The 14,179-nt window shown below is 42.3% G+C and overlaps 1 protein-coding gene across 2 annotated transcripts in view; it reads right to left on the reverse strand.

The window, feature by feature from the left end:
* Positions 1 to 1,218: 1,218 nt before the first annotated feature.
* Positions 1,219 to 14,179, reverse strand: part of kiaa1328 (KIAA1328 ortholog) — a 39,285-nt gene continuing 26,324 nt past the window's right edge. For both annotated transcript variants that reach the window (XM_080423232.1, XM_080423233.1), the window contains one exon: positions 1,219 to 2,524. In XM_080423232.1, the coding sequence (XP_080279358.1) occupies positions 2,290 to 2,524 (235 nt within the window). In that variant the 3' untranslated portion in view covers positions 1,219 to 2,289. The remainder of the gene's footprint in view (positions 2,525 to 14,179) is intronic.

The following is a 14,179-nucleotide window of genomic DNA, read 5'->3' on the forward strand; positions in this document are numbered from 1 at the left end:
ACATCACAATTATTTAAACCACTTTTTCCATTTGGCTATTTAAAAACAGCAGATCTACAAGCTCACAACGTGACACTTCGTGCCACACTGCAAGCTTGCACATCTATTTTAGTTTTTTGGGGAAAAATATCGAAAATGTTTGGAAAACTTTCAATAATTTTGAATTTTCATAACATCTTCTCTTCTGGGGGTCCCTAGCACGAACCCTTTTCAGATGGGGGTCTGCGGCCCCCATCTGTGCATTAAGAGTTAAGGTCCTTACACACCGGCGAACTGATGTGGACGCTTGCATTGACTTTATAAGGTTTTAAAAAAAAACGTATTTATTCGCATGAAGAATTCGCCCCGGTGTGTAAGGACCTTTAGAGCGGCCACTTGGGAATCGGAAGGTTCCCGGTTCGATCCCCAGCTTCCCATGGGTTAGTGCAGAAGTGTCCTTGAGCAAGACACTTAACCCCTAACTGTAGGGTGCCTTGCATGGTGTGTGAATGCGTGAATGTAATGCACGCTGTAAAATCGTTTTGGAAAAAAGTGCTCTATAAATGCACCATTTACCATTTACATCTAAATGAAGCTCATTAAAGAAACCAGTAAAGTTGCGTTGTCCTATCACAGTAAATAATTCATTGCTACTTATATAGGACAAGCATATAAAACAAGAAAGTACACAGCACAGCATCAAGCCTCCACAAAAGGAAAATAATGTGATTCATATAAATAGTGATCTATTAAAAAAAATAAGCATATATATATATAGCAATTCTAACCGTGATTGATATTACTATTCTCTTTAAAATGGTGGATTCATATAAGGCATATGTAGCTAATGTGTTATTCATATTCTGTGTGTTCGCAACTTCAGTACTTTGCGAGTAGAGCAGATTTGTGTGCATGTCACTCATGTGTCATAAAGCGGAGGCGGTTACAGAAATAAACCGAACAGAGGCAGAGAAAACATGAATAACAAGTGATAATATGATTTTTCATCATACAGTATATCATTCTGTTTATTATATCGTCTCTGTCGGGTGGAAACCTCATATGTCCAAAGCTTGTGGATCTGCTACTTTTGATGCTTTTGTGTGAGGCTGATCAAGTAGGGCGTTAATTTACGGGGGGGGGGGGGGGGGGGGGCGCTGCAAGCTTGTACATCTGCTATTTTTGAAAAATATCTATAATTTGGATTTTACATAAATCTTTTCTGAGGGTCCCTGGCACAAAACCTTTTCAGATGGGGGTCTGCGGCCAAATACGTGGCAGTTTGGGGGGGTCCTTGACTTGAAGTTTGAGAACCCTTGGCCTAATGCATAAGTGGGGTCCCTTGAAACTGAGAATACCAGACGCTGCTCTTAGTGAGTGTTTCTTAACCCCTTGGACCCTCGCCTCCCTGTTCTGTGCATGTCATAATTGGCCAACATTTAGTGAAAAAAAAGTTGATATAAAAGCTCTAAGCTTGTAGATCACCTATTTATGATGAGATTTGGTGTAGAGGGAAAGAAAAGGAGGGCGCCAAGGACCCTTGGGGATCAACTAAGTATATATGGTTTAAATGGTTAATGATGTTTGACGCTTGTCCAGCAAAGTTCCTTTTGTTCACAAGCAGACAGGATCCATTCATTAAAAAATGTTTATTTGTAATATAAAGTATTCCATTAGAAATGTGTACAATCAATACCACAGTCTGTTTCAATTAAAAGATTGCTTTTAAAAGCGAGAGAGTAGAATCTCAATTAATTCAGTCGAACGTGATAAGGGTTATTTCAGCTGCAAAAGTAGGTGGGGGTCTTGGTCCTTGGGGTCTTTCCTTACCTACAGTACACTGCAAATTCCTGAGTATCAATTTAACTCAAAGAAGGTAAACGGACCCAAGAGGTGCCATGTAACCCTAACCCTAACCCAAAACAATAAATAAGAAAATGTTACCCATCATTTTCCCTCTATACCAGCAGTTATCAGCCACTGGCTGTGTGGTGGTGTTTACCTGCAGAAACACACTGCCCTCTCACAGTATTTTGGTGTTTTTACTGTTTGTTTTGGAAGTCCAAAAATGTCCCTGCCTACCAAAACAAACAGTGAACACGCAAATTTCAAAAACATCGACTAGGACTAGAACAGGTGTGATCAGGTAGGGCGTTAATTTACGAAAAAACACAAAAAGTTAGAATATGGAGATAAGAGGTTTCTGCCCGACGGCAACGATATATTGTTTTGTTATGTAAACACAGGACAAAGTTACATATTATGCCTTTAAATTGACACAGAGGATTTAGCAGTGTACAGTCAACTTCCTCAGCAAATGAAGAAGATCTCGTCCAGCATGTGACTCTCCTCCAAGTCCTGCTGGGGGCTTTGAGGGTAGCGTCTGACGGGGGAGAGCAGGGCCCTGCGGCTCTGCCGGAGGCCACTGGGCGGCGCTCTACAGGCACTGCGTGGTATAACGGGCCTTTGGGCGGCGGGCTTTCGTCGCACGGGCAGAGAGATGGGACTGAAGACCTCCAACAACTCAATCAACGAAGAGTCCAACCTAATGAGACAGACGTGATGTGATGGTCAATTCAAATGCTCAGACGCCGTTTCAAAAGGTTTGCCCAGACAGATACATTTTGCACTGTGTGGACCGTGCCAACGGGAGTGCTGTTGGAGCAGTGGTTCTCAAATTGGGGTACAGGGACAGGGTCCTTGAGGGGATTCCAGGGGGTCCCCAGCAAAATGAGTTAACTCATTCCCTGCCAAAAACTTAATTATTCCCAATTACCAATACTGCCAAGAACGTAAAAAACGTATTTATTTTTTTTCCATATTTTCGTCATTCCGTCATTGGCCATGATAGCCATAGAGCCATCGGACGGGAATTCCCGTCCGGGGCAGTCAAAGAGTTAAGTTAAAACTTAAAAATTCTGTATCTCTGCTCCTGAGTACTTTTTTTATTTCAATGAAAAATCTCTGGCAGTGGGCAAACACGGCCATAAATACTTCAGGCAGTGAATGAGTTAATACAGCATCAAGAAAATGTTTAACCACTTTAAGCCTATTTACATCTCCCATTTGAAAATAAAATAGCCGATCTAAAAGCCCATATATAGATATATGAGCACTATGGTCGCTTTTTTCAACTCAATGAAATAAGGCTATGGAAGGGACAAAGAGAGCGAGAATCGACGACAGTGAAAATCAGCTGTACGGAAGGGTTGGATTATCCTCTTTGTACCTGTCAAGATTTTGTTTCATAAAAGTGCACCCTAGACACGTTATGAGCTACTTTCTGTCAATAAATTCCGTGCATGTGATCATTTCTCTAAGTGTTGTAGTTTGGAAGCGCTCGTTGGAAATCACTCAATGGTCCTGCGTACCACCTGTTTCAAAATTGCACATAATGCAGGAGGCAGCAGGACATTGTGTTAATGAAAACGAGTGCTTCCAAACTCGACACAAAATTAATACAATCAGATTGTCTGTTTGGATGAATGGGCTTGTCAAGAGTTGGTATTGCAACTCTAGATGCCAGATAGCATTATAGCATCTGAATTGCTTGCGGCTAGGTCTGAGGTATTGAGACGTTTTGAGGGGCAGTTGCTATCCATGGTGCTGAAAGTTAGTTATGCTAAGTGGATAGGTGAGTGCTGTCCATGGCGCTGAAGTTTAGTTATGCTGTATGGAAGGTGGATGATGCTGACGTTTAGTTAACCCATTAACTCATTCCCTGCCTAGAACGACTAAAACGACTTTTGTCCTTTAAGCCCCCTCTGCCAAGAACGACTAAAACGACTTTAATTTTTTTCAAATATTATTTTATTTATTTTTTAACCCAAAGACCAAGGAGATATGATTTGTTGAAGATCTAGACTCCCATCGACTTCCTTGTTAACTTAAAACTTAAACATTTTGTATCTCGGCTCCTGAGTACTTTTTTTTTTTAAATTAAAAATCTCTGGCAGTGGGCAAACGCAAAAAAAAAAAGTTCTGGCAGTGAATGAGTTAAGACCGGGAACGCATCTGTCATTTTTTTTTTTGAGCTAAAAAAAAAAGCATTATTTTACACTTTGGCTATTCAAAAATAGCAGATGTACAAGCTCACAGCGCGGCACCGAGTGCCACGCTGTGAGCTTGTAGATCTGCTATTTTTGAAAAATCGTGAAAATGTGTGCAAATCTTTGAATATATATTGTTTTAATGCAAACATTTTTAACTAAAATCTTAGCTTCTGGGGGGTCCCTGGAACACAATATTTTGAGATGGGGGTCGGCGGCCAAAAACATATCATTTTGGGGGTCCTTGACATGAAAAAGTTTGAGAACCACTGATATAGAAACATAGGTTTTTCAGAATACTGTTGGGATTTAGAAGACATTTGTAGAATCGGCTTCAGGTCTTAATGGGTTAAGCTTTCAGCAGCAGCATACTTTCTCCTCATTAAATATTATGTTGTTGCCGTCGGGTGGAAACCTTGTATGTCCAAAATCGTTCCATTTATTATTATTATCATTATTATTATGCTTTTAAGTGAAAACAGACGATCTATGTGAGTTTGTAGATGTGCTATTTTCACTACTTTTGTGCGACACTCCCTGTATGACGAAGTAGGGCATTAATTTATGGCGAAAAAATAATAAAACGTAGAAATATGGTGATACAAGGTTTCTGCCCAACAGCAACGCTATTGTACTGCACTGTATGTAGGATAGGGCATTCACAGAATAGTCGAATATTCGAATATTCGAATATCAAACCGACTATTCGACTATCAAACCACTATTCGATTATTTTTTTTAAGATTTTTTTTTTTTGTAGCTTTTCTAGAGCAGACACGCAGCTGTGAGCTCTGGTGTGACGTCAACTCGCAGTCGAGTCATCAATGCCACTGAAAAAAAAAAAAAAAAAAAATTTAATTTTTTAATTTTTTATAATCAAACCGAATAATCGACTATTCGAATACTTTTAGGTCGAATAATTCGAATACCATAAATCACTATTCGTTAATGCCCTAATGTAGGATTGGTTATTCGCATTCTAGTCTACCTTTTTCCAGTTAGCGGTTTTACATGCCCATTCTGTTTGTCTGACCGTCGGCAGTTCTCAGATTGGATTGGCACGCATTAATTAGTTCTACAAGCTTTCCATCTAAACGTGGGAACGCGCCCAGCTTTGAAGTGTCGACAGAGGTTGCACTGAAGCGCATTTATTCTGTCAAAAGCCGAAATATACTGACTTTACCTTTAATCTGTTGGATTCATCCAACATAGTTATCATATCGTCTGTCGGGTGGAAACCTCACATGTCCAAAACCTCTCAGGATTCAAATTCAAAAACGGCAAAAATAGCAGATCTACTACTTTTGCTGCTTTAGTGTGATGCTATAGTATGATCAAGTAGGGCGTTAATTTACGAAAAAAACACAAAAAGTTTGAATATGGAGATAGGAGGTTTCTGCCCGACAGCAACGATATCCAATGTTGCTGGCCGCCACAGAATCTATAACATTAACATCAAAACAAGTGGCACATTGAGGGGGAAACAGCACAGTAGCTTTGTAGGCTATTCGTACGTAAATAATAAACTCCAGGTAAGTTTCATTTTTGTGTATAAACAAACAAGGCTTTGATCTGAAACCGTAGTTGCTAAAGAGACACCTAGGAAACCACACGGCAGTGGAAAATATTTCCAAAAAGACGAGAAATGACTGTTAAAAATTATTTGGATGCCGACCTTGTAGGCTGGCTGTACGGAGACTGCTGCCCTGGCACACAGACTACTCACATGTGCCTCACTACGTAGTATGAAACCATTGCTGAATCCCAAGGCTCGTGGTAGAAAAGCCTCCTCATACAAATGTAAAGCCCGAAACCAACATGAGCCTGCGGAAATCAGAATCATCAGAAATATGCGAGAAATAAAAGACCGAACTGACCCGGCCCCGTCGGGTTTGGGCAGAGATCTTAAGCTCAAGAGTACTGTGCTGTGTGTGTGACTGCCATATTTTGAAAGAACAACCTTGCATTGTTTCAGGGTAAAAGGACAGAATTTGCACACAAAGACAGCCGGATATACGTGCCCTAAGAGTTAAGCAGGGATGGCGTGAGCCCTGGGGGCCGGCAGTAGACATCGCACATGGCTGAAGTACACTTGTAGCTTGGCGTTTAGCAGCATACGTGCAGTTCATCTTTCACTTGTTAACACAGACAATATAAAAAGCAAATCCCTCTACGAATAAAAAAGTGTTAACAAACGTTTCTTGCCGAAGTTGTCTCCTGGACCCTAACAAGCAGCGTTAACAAGTCAAAACCGCTGAGGCGGGCCGGGCAGAAAACAAGAACAGCTTCTTACAGGTGTGAGAGGAAAGCCAGAGAGAGAGAGAGAGCTTCCTACCACTGGAATAGAAATGAGGAAACGCGCCGAGAAATAAATAAAGCAAAACGGGGGAGATTAAGCTAATAGAGATTCAATCCCTCAGACTGGCTGGGCTTGATAAATTATTCAGTGTATACACAGCCCAACGAGGAGCATTCAACATACAAAACATGAATTCTTTAAGAGCACACACTCTACTCATGTAGCCGCCGTAATTCTCGACTCATTTTAAAGGCGGCATCGATTTGCATCTGTGCACGGCTCTCCTGAGGTAAGGGGTGATCGTTGACATGCATGCGTGCGGCCGGGCCGGAAGACAGACACGCGAGGGCCTCGGCGCATCACTGTGATATTGGCTGCTTTTAAAATGCCAACTCAAGGCGCCACACATCTAGGGGAAGAGGAAAAAAACCCGGAACATCTTGGAGAGCACGAGGCTAAGAATCACAGTTTGCTTGGCCAACATGAATCAATGCATGCATGTGCTTTGAGCATAAGAGCGGATAGAGATAGTTGAGCTTCAATCTCTTTTCCTGTGCAGCGGCTATCATCCTGTGGCTTTCCTCTCCCTCATTCACTAAGTAAATCTGTCTTCCTCATTTGGTCTCCTTCTGCCTGTCAATAGTGGTTAGTGGTGTGTGTGTGTGTGTGTGTGTGTGTGTGTGTGTGTGTGTGTGTGTGTGTGTGTGTGTGTGTGTGTGTGTGTGTGTGTGTGTGTGCATGTAAGAGAGGGAGATTGAGAGGCAGTGGTGCTTTGTAGAGAGAGCGAGCGAGAGAGAGAGAGAGAGAGGGAGGGGGTGTGGGGGGGAGGGGGAGGGACTTTGGCTGGGCTCCCTCTCTCGAAATGTGAGAATTTGCATTTTTATTTGTTGATTTATTTAACGGACAGGGCTCTCAAACAGCCATCCATCAACAGACGACATGGTGGTAATGAATAATGCATCACTTACCGGCGGTCACAATCTATAACAAGGGGTGTGTGTGTGTGTGTGTGTGTGTGTGTGTGTGTGTGTGTGTGTGTGTGTGTGTGTGTGTTGGGGGGGGGGGTTACAGTTTGGACAGAGAAGCGGGGTGGGGGGGGGGGATAGGGGATGAGGGTGGCACGGAGATTGCACACGGGCTACAGAGAATGCTAATAGATTTTCGGAGGGCTATATAGTACAACTTAATTTTTTGGGGGGGAGGGAGTTGGGCTGTGATCAAAGTTGTGAATTGCTGCCCAATATTAATATTGCCCGAGGAACTCCTTCAAATCCGGTTCACTGATCCACGCATGCGGGCAAAAACTGACACACACACACACACACACACACACACACACACACACACACACACACACACGTACACACACACACGTCTGTCATTGTGAGGCTTTGGCTTAAGGGATATTGGGTTCTTTTGAGAGCTTCCCGAGTAGCACCATTGTGATCAATCATTTTAAAGATGCTTTTAACTGCTATGACAGTCACTACAATACAGCCATGACTGTATGAGTCCATCTCCATTAAAAAGGTAAACTTTAAGAAAACCGTAGCCGTCGGGTGGAAACCTCATATGTACTTAACTGTGACTTTTCAGGATTCACATTTTTTTTTAAATGCAGATCTACAAGTTTTGAACGCATTGAGCTTGTAGATCTGCTATTTTTGCATTTTTTTGTGTGTGACTCTGTAGTATGTAGGGCGTTCATTTATCAAAAAACATAGAAAGTTGAGATACAAGGTTTCTCCCCGACAGGAATGAAATGGAACATTTCTGCAGAAAACACACTTGACAGACCACGGTGCTTCACCTTGCACAAATAATTAATAATTGGCATAACTACACAACTGTATAGACATGCCTAATTGACTTCTTGATGTCTTGGAGGAGCCAGTGTGAGCCATTCTTTGGAATGGTACCGTTTGAGTATGACAAATTACACTGCTGACTGTCACACCTGGTGGAACAATCATCGTTATCGTTTATCGCAAAAAAAAAAAAAATCATATCACATGTCATATCGCAGATATTTAATTTATCGTGAAATTGTCCGTCATACACTGGACCTGAGTTCGCTCCGTATCTGGACATTTATTTATTAATTTTTTCGACTAGACCAAAAATAGCAGATCTAAAAGCTCACAACGCAACGCGTTGCTAGATATGCTAATTTTGGCTAATATTCCCCGCAGAATATGGATGCTGGGATGAAAGTGGTTAACACAAGTGGCATTTAATCGCAATTATTTCACGTCATTTTCATATCATCATTCTGTGGAATGCTACCGTTATGAGTATGACAAATGACACTGCTGACTGTCACAACCTTAACACCTATATTCCCCCTATAAGGCACCGATACTTTTTTTAATGTGTGCTCTCCTCTCGTCCTATAAGGCCACATAACATTTTCACAGTACCCTTCCCGACCGCTCTCTTCCCCCTCGTAACGTCGGCGGGTTATTTGGCACCTCTCTTTCATTAAAAAAAAAATAGCTGTCTCGCCTCGGCAGCTCCCCTTTCATTTGCAGTCCAAACAGTAATATAAAAAACCTATAATGGCCAGCGTGCGTACATCCCGCATGTCAATTTCCCAGCCAATCAATAGCAGGCGGGCAGTTGGCGGCCGGGGTTGGGTGGGGGGGGGGGCTGGAACTCTCTCATTACTAACTAGCACAGGATTCATGGAGGGATTACGGGGGTCACTTAATGTTAACCCGCAGCTTTCGCTTTGGCAATTTGCACCTCAAAATTAAATTGGTTAAAGATGCAATGGTCACTAGAGGCTTGTTGCCGAGTGAAAGGAAGGGCCTAACCTTGTGACACAAAAAGATAATATCTGTGGCTTTTTTTTCCAGACAGAAATTGATCTATTCTTTTATTTTATTTTTTTGCCAAGCTTACTTGGAGAGAGCAAAGCAATTTTTTTCTTCTATTCTTTTTTTTCTTTTTCTTTTTTGGTGTTGCACAGCAGCAGTGCTCAGAAGAGTCAATGAAGATCTGGTGCAACGGCCTGCAGTGTTGCCAGATTGTGCAAGAGAAATAAGCAACCGGGTCTATAAAAATAATCGCAAAAGAAGCGGCAGTGGCGGCCATTTTGTGGTGCCACAGATAGAAAACCCATGCATTTTTCCCATAGAGATTTTTGAAAATACTTAAATAAATTATTTTAAGCCTGGAACCAAGCCATCGGGGCTCCTGGTGAATCATGGACCATAAAACATTTGATTCTGTGTAAAAAATATATATAAATTGAAAACGGTGGTCATGATTCACCAGGAGCCTGGATGGCTTGGTTCCAGGCTTAAAATAATTAATATAAATATTTTCAGAAATCTCTATGGGGGAAATGAATACGTTTTCTATCTGTGTCCCCACAAAATGGCCGCCACTGCTATGCCGTATAGGCCAAGAGCACTTTAAACCTATATTCATCGGCTATATAAATCAATGTGCGTTGAGGGCTTGTAAACATTTTACATGTTTTTGAAAAAATTGAAATTCTGGGTTTCAGATCGGGGTACACGGACAAATAATTAGGGGGTCCTTGACATGACAATGTTTAAAAACCACTGGTTTAAACAACATTAGGAAACAAGCCCAAATAAGCAACTACACTTTAGAAACAAGCCCAAAAAAACTAAACCTGCAACTACCAATATTTACAAGCGACTTAACATAATAAACAAGCCTAAAGTCTCTTATAATAAGCGCACATGGCAACACTGACGACCAGTGGTGGACAAAAGCATATAGCTTAAAAGCCAAAGGCTTGAAAGCCAAAACGGAAATAATTTGCATTCTTGTGTTCCAATGCTCAATGCCAAGAACACAATTAAAATCGTTAATCGCAATTATGTGTATGACAATGAATCATCAAGTAAAGTTTCATGATCTAGCCCTATTGCTCGGCGCTTGTTAAGCTGAACAGCATGGGTTTTGGGCTTGGTGTGGATTAAAGTGCATGTGAGGGGTGGGCTGATGGCATCCCACTGTTTTCAACCAGGTGCACAGAAGAGCATCATTAACACATTGCATGCCAGTCGCGTAGATCTACGCGAACCTATTTAAAGCCGCAGCGTGCCAGTCGCGTAGATCTACGCGAACCGCCGATTCCCATGTTAAGTGCCCCAGGTGCACTTTCCGAATTTTTTTGATCCATTTCCGTTTCCGGTTTCCGGTCGGAAACGGAATTATTCGGGTTCCGGTTTTTTCGATCGTATCCGCTTCCTGTCTGGGATCCTGTTTAAAACTCGATTTTCTCTGGTTGTTGTTTTTCTCCTCGCTGATCACTGTTTACCGTTGATCGGCTGTAGCTTCAAGATGGCGGCACGGATTTGGAAACGGATTTCGCTGGCCGTTTCTCACGGATCCGCTGTGTGTTTAGAACCAAATGAACGCGCACTTTTAACTTATTTAGCGAGGTCTGTGGCGACATGAAAAAAACTAAAAAACAACAATAAAACGCTGGCACTGGTGAGTACATTATGAGATTAAACTCTGGCATGGAATGTGTTAAGGTCAGGGAGTTTGACAAGGTCTTTGGTTCCTCTTGGCTAAACTGAATAGAAAATGAGCTGGAAGGCAACAAACGCGCAGCCTTCCTTTCATTTGCTGCTATTTATCAGAGAGGGGGGGGGTGGGGGGGTAATGCATTACAAATGAGGAATTTGTGATTAGTCAAGGTCAGTTTGAGCAGTTGTGGGGAGAGAGGGAAAAAAAACTATTAGCATTTGTCTAATCCAAATCAACGGATTAGCATAGGATTACAGATACCAGAAGAAGACTCCTTCACTACTGTTAATGAACGACCACTGTTACAGTGGTCTCTGAAGCCTAATGGGCTTCAGAGGTGTGCGTGGGTTGTAATAAGATCTGATACCTACAGTCCTTTGTTAGAATTTAGTAGCCATCAACTGGCAAATATCCAAAGGGTACATTTTTGTAGGGACTGGAAACTTGTTTGAGATTAGGTCATCAAATATTATTTTTTTTGCTGCGCCAATATTTTTGGTAAAAGTTACGTTACTGTTTTAATGCATTTTAAAGTGTGGATTGATTTGAAAAGGCTTTAGACCAAACGAAAACAAACATACGACAATCGCGATCTCTAAACATGAAGAAATGAATGGCAAAATATTCCCTTTTGTGTACAATATATTTCCGAAGCTGTGAGTAGACAATGTTGTGTTTAGATCTACAAGCTTACAAGTTGCAACACATTGCAATGCAAAAAATCGTGAAATAATTTGAGATATTTTGGAAACATTTTAACCACACACATCTTTTAAGTGGTTCCTGGCGCAAAATCTTTTCAAATGGGGGTCCTTGATTTGACATGAAAAGGTTTGAGAACCACTGCTGTAACTATATATGAGCTCCCATGAAGAAGCACCCTGCAGGACATAGCGGGGAGGGGGGCTTACAGCCGTCTTCTGTAGACATGTGTTGTCAGTACAGAACAGGAGAGGAGGAAAGCACAAAGCTGAAACGCAGAGTAAATATCGTCGCTGTAGGGTAAAAAATCTTCATCTTGTATCTCCATATTCTATGGATTTTGTGTTTTTTTGTAAATAATGCCCCGCGTCTCACAAATGCATCAAAAGTAGCAAATCCGCAAGCTCGAAACGCGGCTCGAAACGCGACGCGAAGCGACACGTTTTTGAGCTTGTAGATGTTCTCTCCTCCGCGTCATCAGTGCCCATACCCTCGGTGGGGTTGAAGAGCCTTTCTGTGTGGAGTTTGCATGTTCTCCCCGTGTCCCCTAGGGTAGGTACCCTCACAAAAAAACATGCAGTAGTCCTGGTCTCTATACTGCCTCCCCCTGGTCAGCCGGGCCGCCTGATGGAGGGGAAAGGAACTGGTTGGAATAACGTGTTCCTTCCACGCGCTACGTCCAACCGGGGAAACTCCCCCCTGTCAGGTGATAAGAAGCGGCCTGCTCACTCCTCATGCATTGAAGGAAGCATGAGCTCAGTTCGGGGCTCTCCCCAGGCTGGCAGAGGGAGAGTAGCGCCCAGGATTTTTAAGCTTAGGCACTGGGTTACAAAATCGTGGGATAAAAATTTTAAGTAAAAAATAAAATAAAAAAATGAATCCTGAAAAGTAACAGTTTTGGACATATGAGGTTTCCACCCCAACAGAGATGAAATATACTTTTGAGGAGAAATAATTCTGCATTAAAAATGTGAAGCACTGCTCTTCCTTTTACAACGGACTCGGTCGTATTTTACCTCTTCTCCTTTTTTTTGGGCCAAATCAACTTAGAATTTTCTCCACACACACGAGAAGGAAGACAACATGCTGTCACATTAATTACCTTTCCACATCAAGTGAGGAGGGGGACATGGGGGACAGTAATGAATTTCCTTCCCTTTAGTTGGAGAATCTGACGCTTTGCACTCAATGATTCATTCCCACCCAGGCCTTGATCGCCCCCCCCTCTCCTCTCCCATCTCTCTCTCTCTCTCTCCCCCTCTTCTCCGGCTGCTTCCAGCTCTATCCATCTCACCCTCATTTAACTTTACTCTCGTTCCATCTCTCACACCTTATCCAATGCTCTCTCGCCCCTCAAACACACTTCGGCTTTCTCTTTCTCGTGCTTCTCTCCGACTCATTACTGTGGCACAGTGGTGGAAAAAGTACCCCATTTATTTTTTTGCTTAAGTAAAAGTATCAATACCACCAATGAAGAAATACTGTGTTACAATGAGAGTAAAAGTCCTGCATTCAAAATGTAATCTAGTACAAGATAATTGTAGTGGTACAATATGTGTCTCGGAGATGTAATGGAGTACAGAAGAAGTATTGAACATTTGACTACTTGAGTACATGTACTTAGTTACTTTCCACCACTGCTGTGGCAGAGGGAGAGATTGAGAGGGGGAGAGAGAGAGAGAGAGCGAGAGAGAGAGATATTGAGAGGGAGAGAGAAAGAGATCAAGAAAGAAAGGGAGACAGAGAGAGATGGGGAGAGGGAGAGAGAAAGAGATCGAGAGAGAGAGGGAGACAGAGAGAGATGGGGAGAGGGAGAGAGAAACAGATCGAGAGAGAGAGAGAGAGAGAGAGAGAGAGGGAGGGCAGTGTGTGCATCCAGAAGCCAGCTCCATTACACCTGCTGGTGGGACCCTGCTAGGCCCACTAATGGAACGCAGCGTGTCTCCTGACAGGCTGGCCACGGCGCTAGCTAGCTTCATTTAGCCTCTCACAGTTCATAAAGTTGGCCAGACCAGGAGCAAAACTTCATTTAACCTTCCAAAAACTGCCGTTTGTGAGCTCAAGGAGGAGAAAAAAAACGCCCGCTTCATTAAGTCTCCTACTTAAGCCTCGAGTCTTCTATCTTGTATGTTGCATAATTGTATAATAATTGCTAGTGAACTCGGGGACCCCCGGTGATGAAGAGCTGTTGGTTGAACTTGCTTTTTCCAACCTGGCGTCCCTGCTTTGGGTATGTCATTATTATAGGCAAAAACTTTGTGGAAATTGTGGAAACATTGTGAGGAATTGTGAAAAACCTTTCTAAAATGGAGAAAACAGCATCTACAGCGTCACAACGCCTCGCCGTGACCCTGTAGATAGGCTATTTTCGTTGTGTGACACCATCGTACAAAGAAGTATAAAATAGGGCTACCTTTGATCCTTTCTTTTAAAATATATTTTGGTTTTTTTTTTTGCCTTTATAGATAGTACAGTTAAGTATTCACAGGAAAGAGTCGGGGAGCAGCAAAGGTCTCTCTCTGGAATCAAACCCGGGACTCGCTGTCAGGCTGCATCAGAGCTCATATATCTTCTCTGTCGGGTGGAAACCTCATTACGTCCAAAACTGTTACTATTCAGTATTCAAATTCAAAAG

Source organism: Gymnoscopelus braueri (assembly GCF_963280865.1).
Source record: "Gymnoscopelus braueri genome assembly, chromosome: 3".
NCBI classification, from domain to species: domain Eukaryota; kingdom Metazoa; phylum Chordata; class Actinopteri; order Myctophiformes; family Myctophidae; genus Gymnoscopelus; species Gymnoscopelus braueri.